We start from the raw sequence: 17731 nt of genomic DNA, 5'->3' as shown, positions 1-17731 counted from the left end.
GATAGATAGATAGATAGATAGATACTTTATTAATCCCGGAGGAAATTGCATGTGATGTAACCCTAACCCCATCATTACCATCCCATCATTACTCTCTCCAGTAAGGTGAAGAACTTCTGTATTGATGCTGGCCAACCTCTTTCTAGAAAGACACAATCGATGGATGAGCGGCTGCCTGAAGCAATGGAGTTGAGATTTTGGAATGTGATTGACAACTGAGAGGTAAATGGATGAGAGACAGGCAGCTTTGTGCAGCGGCAGCAACAAAAACAGTCCTTGAATTTTTTTTCAATCTAAATATTCTCTAAGACTGATCCTTTGGTTTGTGATCATAAAGGATAATGTCCTTAACTGATGACATGTGTGTAATGCGCTTACTTATATTGAAAAATGAACTAAAAGCAGTAGATACGGGAAAACAGTTTCATTTGCTGACATAATTGGTCAGCGCGCACATGTTTCTTTAATAAGGATGAAAGCGCTTCGCTCTTGTAACCGGATCTTCTTTGTAGCAGTCAGCTCTCCATCAAAGAACAGCAGGATACGAGGAGCATCAGGACAAATGGGAGCATGACATGCAAATGCACATGGACTCAGATTCAGGGTGTGACAAGCATTGAGGGGATTTCTGTGACATTATGGGTGTAAACTGTTGTGAATATCAAAGGAAGGGGACAGTGTGAGCAGTGAAGGACATCTTTAACACCTGTACCAGTTGTTAACACCTGCCCAGTCGCTCCCCTTTGCAGCCATCACAGCAGTTCACAGGATGTACTTCCCACTGAGCGTATTGAGTTGGTGGCTCTGATGAGGTCTGAGGTGCTTGGGGTCAGGGGTGAAAGGTCAGGGGTACTCCAGCTGGCAGCCAGGGCCGCGATGGACTCCAGTGAGGAGGCATTCAGTGTTTGAGCACGAAGGGGGAGGCACAGGAGGAGAGGAGGATGAGGTTGAGTCTGTTTTGTCTCTCGTTTGATGTACTCCACCCTCAAGGCATCCACTCTTCTGCTGTGAATCTCAGATGGCAAAAAAGAACTGATGCTAAGTTTATAAATAATGTACTGTATTCTTTATAAAATTTGAAAGGAGAGGTGAAGGAAATAAAGAGTTTCACTGTTAAGGTCTCATCATTATTTATATGTGAAAGTTCTGCACAGCTGGAACTTTATAGTGAATTTAAGCGGATGTCTTGTGGCTTTGGCCTCTCTCTCTCTCTCTCTCTCTCTCTCTCTCTCTCTGTCTCTGTCTCTCTCTCTCTCTCTCTCTCTCTCTCTCTCTGTCTCTCTGTCTCTGTCTCTCTCTCTGTCTCTCTCTCTCTCTCTCTCTCTCTCTGTCTCTGTCTCTCTCTCTCTCTCTCTCTCTCTCTCTCTCTCTCTGTCTCTGTCTCTCTCTCTCTCTCTCTCTCTCTCTCTCTCTCTCTGTCTCTGTCTCTCTCTCTCTCTCTCTCTCTCTCTCTCTCTCTGTCTCTCTGTCTCTGTCTCTCTCTCTGTCTCTCTCTCTCTCTCTCTCTCTCTCTGTCTCTGTCTCTCTCTCTCTCTCTCTCTCTCTCTCTCTCTCTGTCTCTGTCTCTCTCTCTCTCTCTCTCTCTCTCTCTCTCTCTCTCTCTCTCTCTCTCTCTCTCTCTCTCTCTCTCTGTCTCTGTGCTGTCTTTTTCAGGTGCAGAGTTTCTTCTTGCTTGGTGGAGACTAAAATCAGGTATTGTATGTTTTGAGTTTTGAAAATAAAGTTTATAGAAATTTCTGCACAATCACTGTGAATGCATGTCAATTCAAGGCTTTGCAGTTCCCTGGTCTAGAGGACAGTTCATGATTAATGAACCACATGTGCCAAGTGTTGTTGGCATGATGCATATTTGATTTAACAGAGTTTTCCAAAACATTAGTTCTCCTTAAGTGGAAAAAGTGTTTAATGAGAAGCGTCTAAAACACAGTAAATAGCCATTAAAGTTACTTTAACAGCTCCCATATGTTTACTGAGTTTATGAGGGGTGTGATTGAGGGAGAATAAGGGTGTATGGTATGTGTGTGTGTGTGTGTGTGTGTGTGTGTGTGTGTGCGTGCGTGCGTGCGTGCGTGCGTGCGTGCGTGCGTGTGTGTACCGGAACTGTGTCTCTAAAATTGTGTCCATAATACAATGTTTCCATAGTTTCTGTAAGCTGTCAAAGCAGCCAGATATATCTGTTAGCTGGAGCAGCTGGCGTCACTACGGGTCATCTTTAATGTAGAAACACAGCCCAGCTCATCAGGTCGACTCACCTGTGTGAAAGGGTTAACCATATTCCTCTGTGTCCTCTCTTTCAGACAAAGAGCCTTCCAGTCTTCTGTTAACACTGAGAGGAAAAGCTCCCCTTTCTGTCTGTTTGTTGCAGCTCCTGGTCCACTCGCCTAATCTGCCTCAGTTGTCATCAGTGCTATTGTCAAAATGGTCTCAGCCACTGCCTGCGGAGCCAGATAGTCAGGTGACTACGGTTCCCCGACTGTCAAATCATCACTTCTTTGGTTCTACGCCCTACAGTCCAACCCGTTCATGGAGGAGACATTTTTAAGGTGTTATTAGTGATGAAACATGTTAAAGACAGCGTGGAAAGCTGATAATACCAGTGCATAGCTGTTGACCAGATGGCTCTCTAATTCTTTCTGTGGCTGTTTCACCGCTCTGACAGCTCTCCTGTTCACCAGACCATCGTCACAACATTTCATGTTCCCCGCACTCTTCCATGGAGGTCCTTCCCCCAGCCCTGTAATTCGTGTGGTTAAACTCCACCGTGAGATGTCTAATGTGTGTTTAATGGGTGTTGGTGAAGCATCAATTACGTTAATTGTAGATCATTGAGTTAATTTTAGTTATTTAGAAAACCCCAGCATTCTTAAAGGTTGTGAGTGTGGGGGATATGACGGAAGACTGTGAGTAATGGCAGAGGGGTGGTTAGCCTCAAATATAACCTTGCGCTCTGAGACGACCTTTATGGGATTTACTGATAGTAATGACGGTGATGATGAGGTTGGAGTGTTGATGATTGTTTTAGTGTGGAGGGGTGACTTTTCTCATTACAATGTGCATTATGTTCATTATGACATTTCAAACAGTGATACAGTTTGTGTTGAGGTTTAGCGTGGAGTCTGATGTCTCAAGCTGATTGTGGATGGAGATGCCACTCACTCTAAGTCAAGTAGAAACACGATGCATTCCTCTGTCTTAGAAGTAATAAGTAGCTCTTGATGTTGAGGCGGAGCCGGGGAATCAGATGCTGCACAGTTTGAAGAGTATACCAATGGCTTATTCATGTTCTGTACCTGATTACACAGGTGTGTAACTTTTACTGCACACTGGTATCATTTAGAAATTAGTCAGATACTCACTTTTGTGGGTTCCCCCATATATTGCTGCAAGCTGCAATATCTAGAGCATGCTTTCTATCTAAAATTTAGAATCATAAATCATAATGTAATGCTGCTTTTAAAAAGTTACAAGCAATATATTCGTGCCTTACTCCTTGGATTTTGTGCATTAGTCATTGTGTGCCTGACAGTTTATTGGCAGCCTTCATCGCTGCTTGATGGTAATTCCCATCCATGGATGGATGGGATGAAAAAATGCATTTTTCCTCAATGACGTCTTTGCATGTCCTTAAACATTTGTCATTTACATGATACACATTCCATCAGACCTATAGTGGGATCAAACCAAGACTGATGACATCTCAAGGTGTGGCAGCAGTATATTAGACCTATTTCATCTTTGTGAAAATGTGAAATGACAGTTCGCTCAACCTATTACAACTATGGGAAATACATGGAAGCACACAGTGTGGCTGAAGTAAAAGTTCTCTATTTTACAGGGATTGTACACATATTCATGTTGATTATTGAATGTTTTTATGAATGACATTTTTCATTGTTTAAATCAGACATATTTTAAAAATGCAAAGACTGAGTGATATTGGTTCATGTAGACTTCCCAGTGTCACCCTGGAAAGCTACCTTTCCTGACCTTTCAAGTAATAGTTCCACTGCTTTTTTACTTTCCAACACTTCATCACCTTAGCAGAGTGACTGAGACACAACTTACTCTGATGGAGAGCGACTCATTTGCAGCGCTGCAGAGCTCGACCAACCAGAGGCTGTTTAAACCACAGCGGAGCTTGTTTTCCTGTAAACCCGTGGGACCATCAGAAGTTCAGAGAGCAGAATTGTGTGGTTAATCCGTTCTGGTTGCTGCTGGGCCTCTGGGCTTCACATGAAAGCTGTTTCACTGATGTGTGCAGGACATTGGGGGTGAATTGGTAGAAGCTCCAGCTCACCTTATCCATCAAACCTCACTTTCAAGACGCTGAGCAGCAGGATGTCTTCTGGCAGGGTTGTGGTTTCTAGGAGACTGACAGAGCATTTCCATAATGGCTTATGTCTCCATGCTTTAATGTCAGTTTAACAGCCTGTGTACGTTTTTAACCAGCATGAATCTGGCAACAACGTTTTATGAATTTTTCATGATAATTGTGCCTCATTAGCTGTCTTGCCCCTCTGGTATAGTGTTAACTTGTCAACCATTTTTAGCTCAGTCTTAGTCCTGTGTCAAATGTTGTCCCTTCTTACTGGACACATCACATCACGTGATTCAGGTTTTTGGTCCACTGACACCATGTCTGTCTACCTTGGCTATTCAGTAAAGCACTGGACAGTGATTTAAGTGGACATGGTGTACATCTCCTCCAGCCTGTCCAGTTACCTCAAAGAAATGCCCATTTTATGTGGTTTCTCTCTTGTTAACATCAACATCCCACACAGACAGCTCTGTAAAATTAATTATTGTCTTTTGTCATCAACAAAACTGTAACAGTTGGAATTCAATCATATCTGTAGTCCTACTTAACATAGTCTACACTGCGGGCCTGGTGCACAGTTATTCTACCCCAACATTCTGTTAGAACACAATATAGGAGTAACAGGGTGTCAGTCTGTATCACCTCTGTGAGACAGCACTGAAACAGATGTCTATGAGCAGAGCGTGTCAGCATATAAGGGGTGAGACATCGTAGTGACATGTTCAGGTGTGTTAGCTACTCCAGTGAATACAACCATGATGTTGGAAAGGGTAGTCTTTTATTCCTTGGGTTGGTTCCAGTATCAACCAAACACACAACCGTCTTATCTAAGTCACGGATAGAACATTTATCAACAAACATCTTTCATTCATAAAATAGCAAGTGGGGTAAATATGAAGCCAGTATAGGAGACGAACAAGGAGTGAAGACAGAGGAAAACAGCTAATTTACCTCCAACTAACCTCCAAGCATATTCAGCTGTTCAACGATGAACACGTTCAGTCTGACTTATATAAACATTTAAAATGTAAAACTATGTATAAACTACAATATCATATTTTGGACACATTCAGGTTAGCTGCTTTTAGATAACGTAATCTAACCAGTTGCTGCATGCTGCTTCATATTTAATAAATCTTCTCATCTCTTATCAGACGAGTCAGCAGTAAAAGCAGAATCAAAAAATACTAGCTACTGATATGTCACAGAGATTTCTGGTATTTTGCTCGCTTCGGGAAGCATTTTCTGGTAGGAGACCACTCAGTGACCTGGGAGTGGGGCTTGTGGAGGGGTAGCATTGAACTACATATGGATCTGATAGAGGGGGCAGATAACCAGCAGACATGGTGGAGCCATCCCTTGAACAGAGCAGGAAGTGTGTGTCTGGCTGCTCCTGTTCTACTGTACAATAAATGTGTGTGTGTGTATGTGTGTGTGTGTGTGTGTGTGTGTGTGTGTGTGTGTGTGTGTGTGTGTGTGTGTGTGTGTGTGTGTGTGCGTGTGTGCGTGTGTGTGTGTGTGTGTTGCATGTACCTTATTGAACATATATTAATGTAATGACTCTCCTACTGTTGTATGAACACCTTATGAAGGAACCGCCAGATGCTGAAATTAAATTACCTGTTTTCAGGGTGTATACTGTATGTTATATGAAATTACCAGAACTTTAAATTAGATTATGGCTTTGTATTGTTAATCACCAATGTTTGGGCTCAGAGTTAAATATTTTGTGTCTTGGCCAGATAACAGAAACATTTATTCATAAAATGTGCTGTAATTTAAAATAACTTATTCTCCACATCCAATGTGAAGCTTTTCATTCTAGAAATTGTACAGTGTGATAATGATCTTGTCATTGACACAGATTGGTGCTGACACATTGAAGAGTTGCCTCAGCAAGGGTCTCGTCTGGCTCTAAGATCACAGACCAATCATCTGCCTCCAATCTGCCCGGCTACAGGGGATGTGTATGCGAGGGGTGATTAGCTGTTTTTAAGGACTAAAGCTGCTCTCAGTGGGAACTGTGTGCAATCCAGAAAGTTGCTGTAAACACAAGTATTTTCCTTTATGGTAATAAATAAACAAGACGTCTGTCTAAATAATATACAGTACTACATTTAATGATTTTTCTACATTAAACAAGACTTCTTATGCAGTCGTTGTCGTAGCTTTTTGTGACTTTGGCAATGGTGACATTCTGATCTTTAATGTGTTCATTATCTAACTTATGCAAACATTAATTATCAATAAACATCAAAGAAGTACATCTGATTAAAAGAAGTGGTGAATCTTATTTTTAACCAAAAATAACAATGATTAAAAAAAAAAAAAGAAGAATACTGCAGGACCACAACATATCATATTTAGCATGTAAGACATGTCTTGATAGACATAATTTCTGATAAACAATGTAAATTAATAAAGCTAAATCAGATCACATTAGTGCATTGTAAAACAATCATTAAGTAATTAAGTTACAAAAGGAGATTCTAAAGTTACATATTATCCAAACTGCAAAAAAGACACTCTAAGCAATATGAAGTTTGACCCTGTGATCTTTGTGCTATTACTTTATTAGAAAACAGATTTTATGTATTACACATGTGCTTAATAGATACTAATACATCGTTTGAGCTGTTGTTACAAGGTAAGATGGTCAACCCCATGAAGAAAACAGAAAAAATATTGCTGCGTGATTTTACCTCAGCTTTTGTTCCACCTTCAGGTCAGTGGTTAATGAAAAAGGCACAATGGCATTTATTAGAGACAGATTAAGGAATGATATTGTAATCTTACACGATAAACCGCTTTATGATGCATAACACTCATTTCACATGATACTGAATTACTCACAGGGGATGTTCCTGTAGTCAGAGAATACAAAGGTCAAAAGAATGTGATTGGTTTATTGCTGGAACTTTATTCCTCAGTAGGTGACCTGAAGTCAAATATTTGTAGTTATTCATATCTGTCGAAAACTTTGAGCCGAAAGCAAACACCATGTTCAGGTAAGAAAACAACACGTCTTCATTAGGAGTTTTGACACAGCAGATTGTTAATCAGGTTCTGATGTTTAACAGTTTGCACATTACATGGCTAGTTTCTCTGATGGATAAAGATCTTTTGTCTAATGCTGGTCAAGAAATCCTGACATCAACACTCAGTCTCTTCTCTTCTAGGTTTTCTATTCTCTTGTTTGTTGCTCTGATATTTGGCATCACAGCAAAGCCATATAAACCCTCGGTATGTATCAGGTATTGCTCCTAGCTGTCCACAGTCTTGGGCTGTATATATAGAAATATAGAAAAACAGATACTTTATTTATCTTGAAGGAAATTGTGTCAGTAGGGGTTCTTAAGGATATAAAGTTTCAGTGTCAATATAAGGAAATGACATGTGATTGAATGCTGTTCAAAAACAGGAAAAAAACCCCCAACATGGACTATTTTTAGGATTTATAATTGGTCTGATGTTGGTCACTAAATAATGTGATGTAATGTAATGACCCTCAAGCGTCGAATCATCGTTTTAACAGATATGAAACATTATTTTGTCTGTTAGGTTACATAAAAAGTTTCCGAGCTCGGCCATCGGCCTGCAGGCAGCACTTTGAGAAACTATGCTGTAAATAAATGAAGTAAAATTATTTCTAACAAATTTAAAATTACAAACATGTTCAGAACAACGGTAATATGATGTTTGCTTTCTTCTCATAGAATAAATTTGTACATGAAGTACTCCAGGACACCGTTATGTAAGCTGTAATTTCCTTAAACTAATGTGAATAATCTTCTCTTGGAATGAGGAAACACAGATTGTGGTTGCATGATTTCTATTTCAGGTCCAAAGGTCTCAGAGGACAGATGTTGTCCAGAGTGGAAGTGGAGCCTCCAGAGGACGAGCAGGAGATTGACTACAACATCAGCCCTGACATGAAGATCTGGAATATGAAGAGACAAGACGAACAGGCCCAGAAGGCTGGAGAAGAGCTTGTACATCTAAAATATCACTCAGTGTCTAATCTCCTCAAAGTAAAGATCCAGAGCCCAGGAAACTTCCCTGTTGCAGAAATCCAGACAGATCCATCTCAAGATGCTAACATGAAGTACAATCAGCAACCAGAGGAGGACAGAGATGACATCGACCACCCTGTTTTCACTGGAGTAAATGAACCTGAACAAGACATGGAGGAAGTCTACCGCAAAGGGATGGAGGAGCTGCAAAGATATCTGACCCCACTAAGGGCGGACAAAGCTGCTGCTGCGGTCCATCTTCCACATTCTGTACCTGAAGAGGATGAAGATGATCTTTATCATGGTGACGATCAACCCTCACCTGTGCAGGAGTCAGTGGGAGTGAAGGCAAACGGCGAAAATACTGTCAGAGTTCACCTTCAGCCAGAAGAGGACATGGATGACCTCTACCACAGGGATGTCCCGATGCCCATCCTTTACCAAGGTGATCCTGAACCTGTCGGTTCTGCTGATGTACCATCTGAGAGGATGCACAGTGAACCAGAAGAAGATCTGGATCATCTCTACCACCATTAATTCTTCAAACACAGCTAAATCTTTATCCATTCAAATCAGAAATAGCTCATACCCTGTAACTACAGCAGGAAAACGTATCTTACGTGTCACCTGACTCGTCAACTGTATTCCTTAAGCACATCTACATCTCAGTGTTGTTTATATATACACTGATGATAAAGATATTTTAACACACTGATCAAAGACTCTGCTTTATTTATTTAGGTGTATTTAATTTGCAGTTATTTGCATGTTTGATATTTGCGTGTAAACTGAAGATGATCAGAACAACTTTTCAATTTTAGAAAGAAAGTATGTGATTATATTTCTTCTGAAATCTGATATAAATTTAGCATAGAGGCCAAATAATTAGTTCTGAAAAATACAAGTGAAAACCAGACAAGTCTCTCTAGTGGTGAACATCTGTTTTGTTTTTTTTGTTTTTTTATCAACTTCTACAAAATGACAATGCTCTCATTTTGCAGGCAGACTACAAACATTCAGCACTAATGTTTGAATGAATGCAGAGCAAATAGATGCTTTGTTGCCACAACAGTGTACGCTTTCTTTGTCTGCTCCCACAGGAAGACTTTATAGTAACAGAAACAACAATCAAAGTTACACCTTATATTGTGTGAGTGATTTAATAAATGAGTGAACGGGGTTTTACCTGAGACCCGATCTGACCCGGAGGCCATGTAGGTGTGGACGTTGCCATGGCACCACATCGCTCTGAGGTTTTACCTTTGGATTTCTGGGTTCTGTACCAGACAGATAACACAGGTATCCAGGGGCATGAGGAAACGGGACAGATAGTGGAATTTCTTCCACTTCCTGGCAACTCCTTTTTAATGGCACAGGTTTAGTTCTAATTTATTCTAGATTTTAATTTAATTATGTGGGATTGTTGGGCTTTGCCAGTGGTATGCACTCTATTGAGTGCTATTTTTCTTCTTTATTTTTTCCTAGCTTAAAAATGGCAACAGTATTGTGTTGTTGGCTTCTAGTGAAAAAGAGGGTCGATGCTTTTTAAGTGAACTGCAAAAGCAATGCATGCTCTAATATGGAAAAGACTGAGGTGTTATTTTTGTATTCCAGACAAGGAAGCACATTTGTAAACACACTAAGCAAAAGTTATCCCATAACTCAGTAGTAGCCTATTTTTATGACAATATAAAATAAGTTGGTGTCATTAGCCCAACAAAGTTATTCGATTGATCTTCGAAGTATGTTTTTTCTGACACCCTTGGGTGGGCATAATTTAAAGCAGACACCGGCAAATGTGTTATTCCGCCACGGCCTCTGGTGCCAAGAATGTGAGATAATGAAAATATTTGTCAAATGAAAACCACTCCACATGGCCTGTTTCATCTGAACCAGAAAAACTCAGCAGGATGGCAAAAAAAATGCTGAGGAATCCCTTCCCTGACCACAAAAAGCAGATATGCATATAAAAAGAAAATCAAGTCACAGTTAAACATTGTAGACCTATATAGTGAAATTACAGCCCTTACAGCTGCTATTAATAATGAACAGGAGAACTATGTTAGTGCTTTATTGCATGCTTTTAATCTGCAGATATTAGCTATAAAACATTTCTGCAATTCATCGCGCTTTTTTTTTCTTTCCTCCTAAGTAAAATTCCTCTAATGAACCTGGAATCATCAGTGTCTAATCTAATAATATTGTATTTCCTATTGTACAGGAATAAACCAGGCAAGCCCATCACATTACATCACAAATAATGATGATTAATATTTCATATGAATCTATATGATTCTTTTTTGGGGAAAAAAATAGATCCAGGTTTGTAGATGTCTCCCTTTTCTATTCATGAGTTTTGCTCTTCTAGCTTTTACAAATGATGCAAACTATTTTAAGAATACACGCATTTGTAAAAGTTCCAACATGGCTGAGTGGCATGGAGGCAGTGTGGTATAAGAGTGGTTTTTGGAGGCAGAATAAAAGGCCCTTGCAGGAGCCAGGCCTGTCTGCCCGACTGAAAGCCCCTTTCTCCCTCTCTGGACCCATGCTGCTTGCTCTTTATTTCGTCTTCTTTAAATGAGTTTATCACGCTATGAGGGTTCGCGCTGCCAAAATGTAACGTTTTGCCCCCTGTGTCTGTGTGGAGAGCCTCAATTGAGCCTACATTTATTATTTTGACCTTTCGGTAGCCTCAAAGAGGAGTTTCTTTTCGGGCCTCCTCCGCGGACTTTTGTGCTTCCCCACAGAGTGAAGAGACGAGTTTTTCTTCCTCTTCTCCTTTTAAAAGTTTTGTTCCAGGGGGGTGACAGAAAGCGAGCTCTGGGGGAATATTGAATGAAAATAAAATCAATTAGGCCACGGCCTTGTGAAGATATGGGCGCCGCCATGTGAAGATCAGACAAAAAAAAAAAAAAGTACTGTGTATTGATTGGAGCGCAAAAGAAAGCTCACACTAAAAAAAAATTGTTTTGGTATTTCTTTCAAGTCAAAATTATGTTTTTAAGTGTTCTTAAATATATGTAAGCCAATAGACGAGCTCCAGGTTGTTCTTCTATAAATGAAACATACAGATTACTGTAATTACCAACATCAAGTCCATCAGTACAGACTATACAGAGCTAAATCCCACAGACGTGACCATATTCACATATAAATGGTCACAAGACTATCAAACTCATCTTCTGATGTTGCACCAGTCATGGCAACACTAGTGTTAGTACAATAACCTGGTAGTGATGTTCTGCTTTGGTCATGCTGACAGAGAAGTGCATTTGTTTCTCATTAAGTCTAATATCTGAATGTTGTCATTAAAATTTTATAATTTTGAACTTTATAATGGCACCAAATTTGACAAATATCTTCAGACAAACCAGCGTGTATCTTCCCAATGGGCCCATATGACCCTCAACTGCTTTGCACCACAGCAGGAGAGCTCCATCTACTGGTAGGGGGCGCACACTGGCTGGATGCTGGTTGTGTATAGACCATGTTTATATATAGGGTAGAAGTCACAGACAGACAGGTGGAATAATGCAATCCCAATACAGTATACCAGAGAATGTAAGTGGATCATCATTAATGAACCAGTTTTCACAATATGCCCATAAATATAAGTGACACAAATTTCTCAGAAATGGTTCCGAAACCCATTTTTGAACTTTATTTGTGTTTTCGAGGTAGAAACTATTTGACTACATATTAATATTTGACAGTGAAAATGAAAGATCCATACAATTTATCAAGACTGATTCCGCTGTTACACAGTGACTACACCAGTCATCAACTGGAATTCAAATACAAACTTACTACAAATCTGGACCCTCAAATTTGTAGTTTGCATTTGATTTTGATTCTGAACCTCAGAAGATGGGGCTTCACCCTGATAAGCCACTCTTGTACACACACTCTGCACCAAATCACATTCAAGCAGCTTGAATGTTCCACCCTCCACCCTACATTGATCAACTCAATGTAAATAAGGAAATGATCAGTTAATGTCAGGAACTTTGTGATCTCCACCAAGATGTTTTGCTCCTCTCTACTTGTCCTGGAAGCTGGCCTTTCTCTTCTCCACAAATGCTGTCATGCCTTCTTTACGGTCGTCCTGCAGGGAAAAATAAAGCACGCAATGACTGTGAACCATCACCGTCAGAACACACATAGTTCTCCTGATGGGTTTGTCTCCTTACCGTAGCAAAGGTAGCATGGAATAAACGCTTCTCCAAACGATTACCCTCAGCCAAAGTCAGTTCATAAGCTGTGAACACACAAATGAATGAAAAGAATTAGATGTATTCATTTCAGTCAATTTGAGGATAGCAAACTTTTAAAATAGGTGGAGAAAAACTGCACCTGCATTAACAGCCTCCTTAGCCATAGCAGACACCAGTTTGGAGTTGGAAGCAATTTTCTCCCCACATTTCACAGCTTCTGACACCAACTGGTCCACAGGACAAATTTTACTCACCAAACCTAAGAAACACAAAAAGTCAAATCAAATATCAGAAATACAAAAGGACTGTTATTATAACTAAATTATTGGAGAAAACATTTATTTCAATATTGTTGCAAAAATTCAGGAGTCTGATAAACTTGTCTGTTGTCCATTTGTTCTCATTCAATGAAAAAAATCCTTGACTGAAAATCCACAAGTACACAGACTTTCATCAAAACTTAATATATTCCTGCAGGTAAACAAACAACCCTTCAGCACATTAAAAATTTTTAATTAACAGTCTCTGGGTGACCTGTTTCTAGACGTCTGAAATCTTAAGTTTCAACTTAATGTGTTTTATATTTCTGTAAAGCAACTACCAATCGCAACAGTAATGAAAATGTGATGGAGTAAAAAGTACACCTGCAATAATATTGCTCTCAACTGTTGTGGAGTTGAAGTTTAAAGAAATATAACATGAACATAGTCACCTGTGTACACCTCAGACTCTACTTAAGTACAATACCTGAGTAAAGGTACATTCCATCATTGCTGATACCTGATTGCTTTGCTTCTTGTGCGTTAATTTTGTCTCCCGTCAGCACCATCTCCATGGCCAGGGATTTGCCGACAGCACGAGTCAGACGCTGAGTGCCACCAGCGCCTGAAGAAGACGGACGTCAAAAAACATGGAAATCAGCGTAAAGAATATGCTAACCTTAAGATACGGTAGAGAAATCTAAGAGAGGAAAGTAGATAGAAATGAAACTTCACCTGGAATGGTTCCCAACAGGATTTCTGGTTGGCCAAATTGTGCCTTTTCTCCAGCATAGATGATATCACACATCATCGCCAGCTCACAGCCTCCACCCAGCTGGAACCGCAGAATGTGTGAATCATGGAAGTGAGGGAGAATTGGTTTGATTATATTATTTACTTTACCCACTAGAAGTAAATACACTTTACCAAAGGTTGAAATTTAAATTTTATCAATAAAAAAATTGGAAAAAACACTCACCGCAAATCCATTGACAGCTGCAATCACAGGCTTCTTCATTGTGGACACTCTGTTCCAGTGAACCAAGAAGTTTCCACTATAACAGTCCTGGAAGTTTAGATTTTGCATCTCCTTGATATCTGCTCCCGCTGAAAAATACACAACCGGGCTTAGCAGATGTGTCAATATGATCCGATGCAAAGGCTGCCCCTCACATACAGATGATGGAATAATACAAACAAGCACAGAGAACAGAACTGGGTCCCTTACCAGCAAAGGCTCTTTCACTGCCAGTGATCACGATGGCACCGACGCTGCTGTCACCTTCAAAGGAATCCAGGGCGTGTCCCACCTCCTTCATCAGCCCGTCACACAAAGCGTTGAGAGCCTTGGGTCGGTTCAGCTGGATGAAACCCACATTACTTTTCTCACCTCGCTTTTCCACCAAAATATACTCATACTGACCACCTGCATGCAGAGAGAATCAACACCAAACTTTATGTTTAGTTCTGTTGTGTAAAATCACTCTTGAAAGCCTACAAGCCAATGTTTTCTTAGAAAAAAAATTGCAATTATATTTCTGGTTATCTTCTTTTTCTTTTCCTTTTGAAGTGGCCACAGGGTGTCATCCTTTCCTATGTCAGTCTATCTTCTGCACCCTTCTAACACCAACTGCCCTCATATCTTCCTCACTACATCCACCAACCTCACTCTTGCCCTCTTGCCTGGTAGCTCCATCCTCAACACCCTTTTACCAATATACTCACAATCTCTCCTCTGGATGTGTTTAAACAATCCAAGTCTGCTCTCTCTAACTTCTGTCTCCAAAACATCTCACCTTGATTGTTCCCCTGATGAACTAATTTCTGAACCTATTCATCCTGGTCACTCCTAAAGAGAACCTCAACATCCTCATTTACACCACCTCCAGCTTGGCCTCCTGTCTTCTTTTCAAGATTTCATTGTTGTTGTTGTTGTTGTTGTTGTTTTACTTGAGGACCTTAAGGAACCCCTGTGCTGCTTTTCAGTGTTCTCTTCATGTGTTTTACAATGTAGACCTAAACCAGGTGATGGGTCACCACCATGGTCCAAGATTAGCTTTTCAAGTTCTGGTTAATCATTTGAGAAAAAGGTGAAGTATCCAGTATGATGCAAGGATTTTACAAGTGTATTTATATCTTGGGTCAAGGTGGACCAAAGTTACAGAAACACTTGTGGGTTTTTTTGGCTTAAATTTAGGATTTTAATTTTAAGAAACAAATCTAAAATTATTCAGCTCTCTGTGAGCTATTCTAATTATCACTTTTTAAGTATTTCAAACAAACCATTTCAATTCCAAACAACACATGTCTGTCTGTTGAGAATGGTAAGCAGACAATGAGCTTGTTGGACACTGACCTCTGCTATGAAGAGCTTTTCAGGAGAGTTTTATATTAATGAATGAAGAAATGGGGGCTACAAGACACCACTAATTTCTGCATCTAGGCCTACAGACACCAATCAACTATATCATTATGACCATCATGTCAATCCAGCCCTGACCCTTTGAGGTACAGACTCCACTAAACCTCTGAAGGTGTGCTGCGGTATCTAGAACCCAAACGTCAGCAACAAGTGTACCTGGTCTTCAACAATGGCAAGGTAGATGTAAATGTCATAGTAACATCCCAATGGATGACAGTACCTAATGATTCCCAGCATAAAGTTGCCCAAAACATCAAACTGTCTCCACTGGTCTGGATTTTTCCCATGATACCTCCCGGTGTCAGATGTTCCCCAGGGAAACAACACATACACACCCGTCATCTATGTGACGTGAAAGAGTGATTTATCAAACTAGGCCACTTTCTTCCTTTGCTCTGATGCTCCTATACCCATCAGTATGAGCATCTTGACACGTCTGCAGCTACACGCTCTGTTAATGAAAGAAAAACCCACAATGGTCACTGAAATAACATGAAACTGACAAAAGTAATAATCAATTAAAAATGACTGAAAATTAACCACTGAAAATCAGACATTCCTTCTGAATTGTGGTTTAACAGAATCATTAAAAAAATCAAAAAACTAATGAATCAGGCATGGATAAAAATGAATGACACCTCCAGAAATTATTGAAATTACCCATAGGGACATGATAAACTAAGATGTGTCCTCTAATTTAAAAACTGCCTGTTGACAGTGCAGACGTCTCACTCACCTTTACAGAAATAGTTTGACTGCAGAGACTGCCTCAAAAGATTGTGCATTAAATGTTACTGAGGGGTACCAGAATTTCTGTCCAGGCCTGTTTCATTCGTTTCTGGTTTTTCAACGACTCATTTCAGACATAATTAAAAAAGCAATGTCTGATTTTCATTGTTTTATTTTCGGTTAATTTTTAAAAAAAATTTATTATTACTTTTGTCAGTTTTCAAGTTATTTCAGTGGGTTTTTCCTTCATAGATAGAGGGGTACCAACAATGTATCTACATGTGTGTGCAGATCCATACTCAACAAACAATACACTGTTTTGACACGCTTCTATCAGCACCAGAGCTAGCCGCTTTAAAAATATAAAAAAGGAAAGAATGAAAACACCTGATCATGTTCCCTGTGAAACCTTTCTCTTTATTTGTCACATCATCCAGAAGGGGGTTCTGGTTATAGGGGAGTTCTGTGCTTCTTGTTCTGTGGCGTGTTTATTCTAATTATCACTCTGTTATAATGTCTTAAAGTATTATGATAATACTGACATTATAATAATGTAACATTATAATGTTACTGACATTATAATACATGCATTACACGAATATGTCACAAAGACGCTGAGATCAGATATCCTCTAGGTTGTTATGTAAGTTATGTAATTCTTAATGTAATTATGTAATTCTTAATAATATTTAAAAAAAAAAAAGTAATTCATATACAAATTCCATTTGATACTGGGCATTCTTTTCGTACGAGACTGGTCCTTTTTGATAAAGTAGCATTTTAAAAAACGGTGCACATAATAGAAAATAGTTATAAACAAATAAATAAATTCGTTCGTTAAAGTTCGTTCGCTGACAGCGTGCGTCACATGCCGGACATTCAATGACGCGGGTTTCTTGACATTGTGAGAGGCCAACATTTATTGTGGGTCCAGCAAAAATGACCGTGAAGTGTTAGTTAAACTCACCGGAGCTGCAGAGGCGGGCGGCAGACAGGACGACCGGGGCAGCTCCGGTGGGCTTCAGGAGGGCAGCGGCACTTCTGCAGAGGAACGCCATCACAGCAATGACAGCGGACGGTAGGAACTGAACTCACTCTAGGAAGCACAACAAGTGTTTCCGCTTCGTCTTCTTCTTCGTTGGTTTTCATGACATAGTGTGAGTAAAAACTTGCGTTACTGCCGCTTATCGTCGGTGAAGTTTAATTATATTTTCAAAGCCTGTGTACTGTATTACAATACACTGTACATTGATGATTCAATGGACCTGAAATGTGTTAGCTGTATGTTTACCTGTATTTATTTACGTTGGTACAGGGAGAAAGACCAGGATTTGTTAGGTTGTCTGTTTGTACTTGATATATCTCAAACTTATGTCTGCCATTTATTTTTTTTTGGTTGGAGGAGCTGGGGGAAACAGATTTAGTTTTCCAGGGTCTGATGGGTGATACTTATGTTGGCAGAGGTAGGAGTGTGCAGTTTCTAGGTAATCAGTCACGCTTGCTCCTTCAAAAGCAATCTAATAATATATAATGTTATACCGACATTATATGGGTTCGGAGCCCATCTCAGTTCTGCAGTGACAGGTAAAAAAGTTTTGCTTTGCACCTTCTGCTTCATTGATATGAGGGTTGTAACAGCAAACACAATGTTGTGATAATAATTCCCAGAAATTTTGAAATCTGACATTTTGCGTTGGAATGCTATCGCTTTCTTGAGTTAAAGCTCCATGGTGGAATCCATCAACATGAAAATATTGCCAAGATTGCTTTATCTT

The 17731-nt window shown here is 39.8% G+C and overlaps 2 protein-coding genes across 3 annotated transcripts; one reads left to right on the top strand and one right to left on the bottom strand.

The window, feature by feature from the left end:
* Window positions 1–7128: 7128 nt before the first annotated feature.
* si:ch211-217g15.3 (uncharacterized protein LOC368914 homolog) lies at window positions 7129–9037 on the top strand. Of its 2 annotated transcripts, XM_068328069.1 has the most exons (4): window positions 7129–7326; window positions 7498–7561; window positions 8035–8072; window positions 8160–9037. In XM_068328069.1, the coding sequence occupies exons 1-4, from the start codon at window positions 7319–7321 to the stop codon at window positions 8866–8868; spliced, it is 819 nt and encodes a 272-aa protein (XP_068184170.1). In that variant the 5' UTR covers window positions 7129–7318; the 3' UTR covers window positions 8869–9037. The 2 variants fall into 2 exon arrangements, with proteins under 2 accessions (XP_068184170.1, XP_068184171.1); XM_068328070.1 differs by lacking the exons at window positions 7498–7561; window positions 8035–8072 and having other exon boundaries at window positions 7299–7326.
* A 2738-nt stretch (window positions 9038–11775) lies between these two features.
* On the bottom strand, window positions 11776–17061 carry echs1 (enoyl CoA hydratase, short chain, 1, mitochondrial). The gene is made up of 8 exons (XM_068327424.1): window positions 16924–17061; window positions 14034–14231; window positions 13785–13912; window positions 13541–13640; window positions 13326–13430; window positions 12685–12804; window positions 12522–12589; window positions 11776–12436 (listed from the first exon to the last, which is right to left on the bottom strand). Exons 1-8 carry the CDS (start codon window positions 17012–17014, stop codon window positions 12371–12373), a joined length of 876 nt encoding a protein of 291 aa, XP_068183525.1. The 5' UTR covers window positions 17015–17061; the 3' UTR covers window positions 11776–12370.
* Between the last annotated feature and the right edge of the window lie 670 nt (window positions 17062–17731).

This window comes from Antennarius striatus, chromosome 11, assembly GCF_040054535.1.
Source record: "Antennarius striatus isolate MH-2024 chromosome 11, ASM4005453v1, whole genome shotgun sequence".
Taxonomy (NCBI): Eukaryota; Metazoa; Chordata; class Actinopteri; order Lophiiformes; family Antennariidae; genus Antennarius; species Antennarius striatus.
This window is presented reverse-complemented; position numbering and strand designations above follow the sequence as displayed.